This window comes from Nyctereutes procyonoides, unplaced genomic scaffold (assembly GCF_905146905.1).
Source record: "Nyctereutes procyonoides isolate TBG_1078 unplaced genomic scaffold, NYPRO_anot_genome, whole genome shotgun sequence".
In the NCBI taxonomy this organism is placed as follows: Eukaryota; Metazoa; Chordata; class Mammalia; order Carnivora; family Canidae; genus Nyctereutes; species Nyctereutes procyonoides.
In genome coordinates, this window is record NW_026575036.1 from 26,099,041 (window position 1) to 26,106,024 (window position 6,984).

Here is a 6,984-nt window from a genome sequence, read left to right on the forward strand (position 1 = left end):
AACAAGTGCAGTGATTGTTACAGCAAAAACTTAATTCCTGATAGCACATCACCTTGTGAGAGTGATTTGCTATCTGACTTCTTCCTACACTTGTAGCCCATGGTAATGATACTGATAAAAATAATACATGAGTTTTCTGTGTAGGCATGTTTCTAAATACTTCACATATATTCTATTTATCATTGCAAAGCCTTATAAGGTTGTTACTGTTATGAACTTACTTTATAGATAGTAAAACTGAGGTACAGAACAGTTACGTCACTTGTATAAGGTCTCATAGTTAATTAGTGGTGGAGCTGGGACGAACCTGGGCTGATACTCACCTGTGAGTGACGACCTATGCTGCTCATTCATACTCTAGGGTACAGCTATAATAAAGATCTATCCAGTTTCCTAATTCTTGTCCTTTGAGCATACTTTTCTGTAAATTTACATGTCTCTTTAGAGAAAACTTACATTTTAAAATCTTGGTTCAAATACCTCAATATTAACTCATTACTGAATCTTCCAAAATTTGTCTTTAGGACTGCCATTGCACCATCACCATGGTTTCTAATTGCTTGTCTTTACATATACATCCCACTGAAACGGGACCTTTAAAATGAGAGAGACCATGCCTTATTCCCCATTACGTTTAAAGTGACTGACATAAAACTTACAGCCTAGTGTAGAAGCTAAAAATTTATTTTCTGATTAATAGTGATAATATAACAGAATCAGTCCAATGTGAAATCTGATTAGAAGATAGAAGAAACTTCACTTATGTCTGCTCAGGTTTTGTCCTCAGGGTCTTGAGTTCACTCCCCACATAAAATTTTTAAAAAGAAACAGAAAAAACTTCACTGTCATGATTTTTCATATACTTTTTAGGAAACAGCCTTCATAAATGGGCTTGTGGAACCACAGCACCATCACCCAGTTCCTTCTCCTTGGGCTATTTACTGACCCTCATGCCCAGGCTGCACTCTTTGTGCTGTTTCTGAACATTTACCTGCTGACCATCATGGGGAACCTGCTGCTGGTGGTGGTGATCAGAGCTGACTCTCACCTCCACATGCCCATGTACTTTTTCCTCAGTCACCTCTCTTTCCTGGGCTTTTGTTTATCTTCAGTTACTGTGCCTAAGATGCTGAAAGAACTCCTAGCAGAGATAAAAACCATCTCAGTAAGGGGCTGCCTGGCTCAAGGTTTCTTTGTGTTTATCCCTGCAGGAACTGAGGGCATTCTACTCTCAGTGATGGCCTATGACCACTTTGCTGACATCTGCCATCCTCTGCTCTATGGACAGATGATGAGGAAACAACTGTGTGTACAGCTTGTGTGGGTCTCATGGGGCTTGGGTGGTTTGAATTCACTTATCAACATCCTCCTAGCTACCAGCTTGGACTTCTGTGAGAGCCATACCACCAGCCACTATAGCTGTGAGGTGCCCTCTCTCTTCCCTTTGTCCTGCTCTGATGTCTTCACCAACCTCATAGTGCTGCTCTGCTCCACTCTGCTTCATGGGCTTGGGACCTTCTTAACAATCATTTCATCCTATGCCTGCATTGTCTCCACCATCCTGAGCATCAGCTCCTCCTCAGGCAGAAGCAAAGCCTTCTCCACATGCTCCTCTCACCTCATTGTGGTGAACTTCTTCTATGGATCTGCTTTTCTCAGCTATCTGATGCCAACTTCTGGATACCCCCTAGAGTTGATCTTCTCTATACAGTATGGTGTGACCATTCCCATGCTGAATCCCCTAATCTACAGCCTGAAGAACAAGGAGGTGAAGGCAGCTGTGAGAAGGAAATTGCAACCTATTTGCCATATTCTAGGTGCAAAAGGAAAGCTAGAGGATAATATGATACCAGCCACACATTGTGTGAGCTAACTTTAATATAAAAAACTTTCTAGGTCTGTACTATGTGAGATGTTATAAGTAAGCAGTGCATAGAAAATGAACACAGAAGTATTAGAAAGGTGTTACTTTAGTCTAAATAAAAGGAAACAATGGGTTAAATAACTATCTCAATTCAGAAAATGTGGTCATAAAAGTGTTCATTCATTATTCTCATCACTCCCCAAATATTTACCTTAGTCTTTTTATTAGTAAAATATGTGTGTCTTCAATCATTAGTAATTGAGTTTAGGAAAAGGCAAAGCCATATTTTACTCTTAAGTGATGGTTCTCTATGATTGAGTAAAAACAGTAATAGACTTCAGCTATGTGGCAAGAAAATAATGAACTTGAGCTGAATGATTCTTGGATGTAGGTAAAAAAGAACTGAAGATGCTGAAGAAAGTGAGTTCATATACTGAGACAGAGGACAGACTCAAGTAAACCTTCCAAAAACCTATTGTTTCTTGCTATAATCTTTTTATAGAACCCTTAAACATGTATATGTATGTTCATATATGTGTATATATAATTTCATATATGTATAATTTCTTAGCTACATGTGTGAATGGATGTTATGATCATAACAATAATTAAAAACAAAATACTTTAGAATACATATAGGTTAACAAAGAAAGCAAACCTTCTTTTAGAAAAGTGTTCTTAATTATTCCAAACATCCTTGAATTATGTTTCCTTTGCTTATTTATTTGACAAGTAACAATGGGGGACCAGAACAGTCTACTTTGACTAAAATTCTAATAGTTAATTATAAATAAATAAATGAAAATTTTGATTTTTGTAACAGTCTATTTGTACTTAAGAATATTATAAACTTTTACACAATGCTTCCCTAAATACTCCTAAATGGGAGTATTCAAACTGTAACAGGACCAAGTAAGTATAGGCCTCTAGATGCATACCTAAAGGAAATGGATTTGGATAGACAGTTTAAGCAGAGAACTGTGCTTGTTCTATTTAGCCTTTTTACTTCTTTGATAACAAATCACTTTTACACACCAAATTTGACTAGACTTGATTTTGCCTGAGAAGTCCCAAAGAGAAGACAGAGCTCTTAGATTATCAATTGAAAACTATTCTTCCTGCTTAGGGAATCAGGCAAATACCCCTTTGGCCACTCTTTCTATTTTCAACTCCCAAGAGACTCAGAAGAGTTTAGAATTAATGATTAAAGGTCATTGCATCACCTCAATGTTCCAAAGGCCACACCTAACTGATCCCCACTCATCTTTATAAAAATCAATGTTGAAAAAATTTTTTACTACTAAGTATGACTTCAGGTTATGACCATAGAATATAAAAGGTGTTGCCCTCACCATGCCTAGCCTGCCAAGGGCAAGGAATCACACCCTCCAGAAGCCTAAACATGGCTTCTCTGTGGACTCATTAAAACCAAACAATGCTTTGTGTAACTGAGATATGATGTTAGAAACAAGAAAAACTAAGAGTATGTGAGACTCTGAAAAAAAAATCACTTTCCTGTGGCTATATAAATTTATTAGTGTAGATTCAGTAAAGCTTTTTATCATCAATAGGATTTTATAAATTTTGCCAAGACACCAGATATAGAAGTGCTTTCTCCAGGTCATCTTCCTTCTCCCTAAATCAATCTACAGCCAAGTTGGAGAACAGATTCCCCTGTTGAACAGGAAATACAGGTAACGTGCATTTAGTGTATGGGAAGGATTTTGAGGCTGGGTTTATGGCTAAGGAGTTAATAAGTAAGGAATCAGAATTTTCCCTTGGCTGATCTCTGGACTTACTGGGAATGGTCAGGACAAGGAACTGGCTGGGCAACCCTAGTAAGTCCTATGAGTGACCTAAGGTCAGACTTTAGGGTATAAGGCCAAAGCTGGAAGTCATTGGTAAACAGTGTTTTGCAAATAGAACATTGTTGTAATCCTAAAGTAGAGACTTTGAGAAACAGAAGGGACGTGAGCACATCTGGCCATGAAGTTTGAGGTATGAAAACAGAGGACAGTATCTCAGAATGAAACTTACGTTAATCTAAATATTCTATGGAGCACCTGGTTGGCTCAGCCAGTTAAGTATCTGCCTTCAGCTAAGGTGATGATCCCAGGCTCCTAGGATAGAGCCCTGCATAGGGCTCCTTGCTCATCAGGGAGCCTGCTTCTCCCTCTCCCTCTGCCCCTTCCCTTGCCTGTGCTCTCTTGCTCTTTCTCTCAATTAATTAATTAATTAATTAATTAATTGGATTAGATATTCTACTCCTGGTTTTTTTTGTAAATTTTTTATTGGAGTTCGATTTGCCAACATATAGCATAACACCCAGTGCTCATCCTGTCAAGTGCTCCCCTCAGTGCCCATCACCCAGTCACCCCAAACCTCCTCCCACCTCCCCTTCTGCTACCCCTTGTTCATTTCCCAGAGTTAGGAGTCTCTCATGGTCTGTCACCCTCTCTGATATTCCCCACTCTACTCCTGTTTTAAACAGGTCCTTGAGTATGAAGAGAGAAAAGTTAGTGAGTAGAGCCTTCCTCCTGAGGGCAGGGAGTAGCAGCTGTGGGTATTTCAAACAGAAGCTAATCCTACGGGATGAATTCCCCCAATTTCTCTTACCTATACTGCCTGGGAGCGAGATTCAGAATGCATAGTACTGGGCAGAGTCTTCTCCTGTCTGTGCTCTAGCTGGAATAGCCATTCATGTACTCCCTGGCAGGAAACCCTTTAAGACTTTCCTCTTGCTTACTTTTCTAGAGATTCCAGCCTGTTCTGGGATATACATCCATCCTAGTAATGCTCTTCATGTGGATCCAGGCGTCTACACTGAGTTCCAACCACTTTATCTCCCCTGTATCATTGCTTCTGAAGTCCTCCAGCTATGCCTATTAGTGGCAGTTACATGCCCTCCTCTCTGAGTGAAGGCACCATAGTAATTGCAAAGTAGAGAAAGACTCGCCACCAAAATAATTCTAAACTTCTAATTTGCCTTCCAACAGAGGTGATGTGCAGAGGAGGGAAGACACTGGTAGTGGTTTCAATGTGATTTCTTACATATCTCTTTGTAAAGGCATGTAAAGTAATAACAATGACAGTAACCTCAGCAGCAACAACTATGGCTTTTGGCAGTGCTTCACTGATGTGAGAATATATGTGACTTTTCCTAGACTTAAAATCTCAAATAATAGGAATAAAGAGGAGGAGGAGAAGTAATAGAAGTAGGAGTAGCAGTAGTAGTAGTAGTTAGAAGAGCTTTATATATAATTTCATATTTAATCCTAAAAGCTCTCCGTGGTACTGTTATTATCTGCCTTTAATATGCAAGGACATTAAGATAAAGAGCTGTGTGTATCTTGGGCAGAGTCATAGCTAATTAGTGGTAGACCTAAGATTTAAACTTAGTTTAATGCAAGAGCCCGAATATTTAGCCACTGTTCTCTGATGTCCACTTATTACCTATGAATCAGTTTTTCAGAACTACCCACATTTTAACTACCCATGGACTCAGCTGATTTTTCTTAGTCCTGAGCCTTTGAGTCCATTTTGATGCAAACTAAATATGTGTCAGAAACACATTTCCAAGAGCAATCATATACTTTTTTAAAATTTTTGTCAAATTTGCTCAATGTACTATCATTGACCCTTATTAAATCACAGTTTGAGCTCCCATTGCATTAATTACAGGATTATTCTGTCTTCATATCCATGTTCTTCAATGGACAATACTAAGAACAGGGACCATATTTTAATCATCTTTTTGTTTTAAGTGGTTGACACAAAGCCTAAGTCATAATAGAAAGCAAATGATATGAATAGAGAGAACCAATACAATTAAAAAAATTCTTTGGGGGGATAATAGACCTTTGGCTCCTATGCCTTTTTGTATTATTTCTAGGGAAAAGCCTTTGTAAATGGACTTGGGGAACCACAGCACCATCACGGAGTTTATCCTCCTTGGGCTCTCTGCTGACCCTCACATCCAGGTTGCACTCTTTGTTCTCTTCCTGGGGATTTACCTCCTGACTGTGATGGGGAACCTGATTATGCTGCTGGTGATCAGGACTGATTCCCACCTCCATACACCCATGTACTTCTTCCTGAGTCACCTCTCTTTTGTTGATATCTGCTTCTCTTCAGTCACTGTGCCCAAGATGCTGGAGAACCTTCTTTCTCAAAAGAAAACCATCTCAGTAGAGTGCTGCCTTACTCAAGTCTTCTTCGTGTTTGTTGCTGCAGGAACTGAAGCCTGTCTGCTCTCAGTGATGGCCTATGACCGCTATGCTGCCATCTGCCACCCACTGCTCTATGGACAGATCATGAATAAACAGCTGTATATGCAGCTTGTATGGGGATCATGGGGACTGAGCTTTCTGGATGCGCTCATCAATATCTTTCTAGCTATGAAGATGGTCTTCTGCAAAGCCCAAATCATCCCCCACTACAGCTGTGAAATGCCCTCTCTCCTCTCATTGTCCTGTTCTGATACCTCCAAAAACCTCATTGCCTTGCTCTGCTCCACTCTTCTGCATGGGCTGGGAACCTTCCTTTTGGTCTTCTTATCCTATGCCCGTATTATTGCCACCATCTTGAGCATCAGCTCCACCTCAGGCAGAAGCAAGGCCTTCTCCACCTGCTCCTCGCACCTCACTGCAGTGACTCTTTATTATGGCTCAGGTTTGCTCCGCCATCTCATGCCAAATTCAGGATCCCCCCTTGAGTTGATCTTTTCTGTGCAGTATACTGTAGTCACTCCTGTGCTAAATCCTCTCATCTACAGCCTGAAGAACAAGGAGGTGAAGGCAGCTCTGACACGAACTATGGAAAAGTATTTGCAACATATCAGGTGCTGAAATGAAAACAAAAGGTAGTAGAGAACTAGAATAAATCTGCATGCAAAAGGACATTCTGTGAGTTTACAATAGTGTGCTCCTGAGTGCTTACAACATCAGATGCTGCAACCTAAATTAGAAGTCCATGAGAGAATGACAGAAAGTAATCATAGGAAAAATAGTTCAGTTCCTTTTCAAGGCAAACAAATTATGAAATAATCACCTTAATCTAGAAAGTTTTGTTATGAACATATTGGTTCATTTTTCTCATTCCAAAACATTCACCTTAGGCTT

At 39.7% G+C, this 6,984-nt stretch overlaps 2 protein-coding genes across 2 annotated transcripts; both read left to right on the top strand.

Moving 5' to 3' along the window:
* Positions 1–886: 886 nt before the first annotated feature.
* LOC129505528 (olfactory receptor 8S1-like) lies at positions 887–1,873 on the top strand. Its single transcript, XM_055318538.1, has one exon. It carries the CDS (start codon positions 887–889, stop codon positions 1,871–1,873), a length of 987 nt encoding a protein of 328 aa, XP_055174513.1.
* Positions 1,874–5,772: 3,899 nt separating this feature from the next.
* Positions 5,773–6,711, top strand: LOC129505529 (olfactory receptor 8S1-like). The gene has a single exon (XM_055318539.1). It carries the CDS (start codon positions 5,773–5,775, stop codon positions 6,709–6,711), a length of 939 nt encoding a protein of 312 aa, XP_055174514.1.
* The last annotated feature ends 273 nt before the right edge of the window (positions 6,712–6,984 follow it).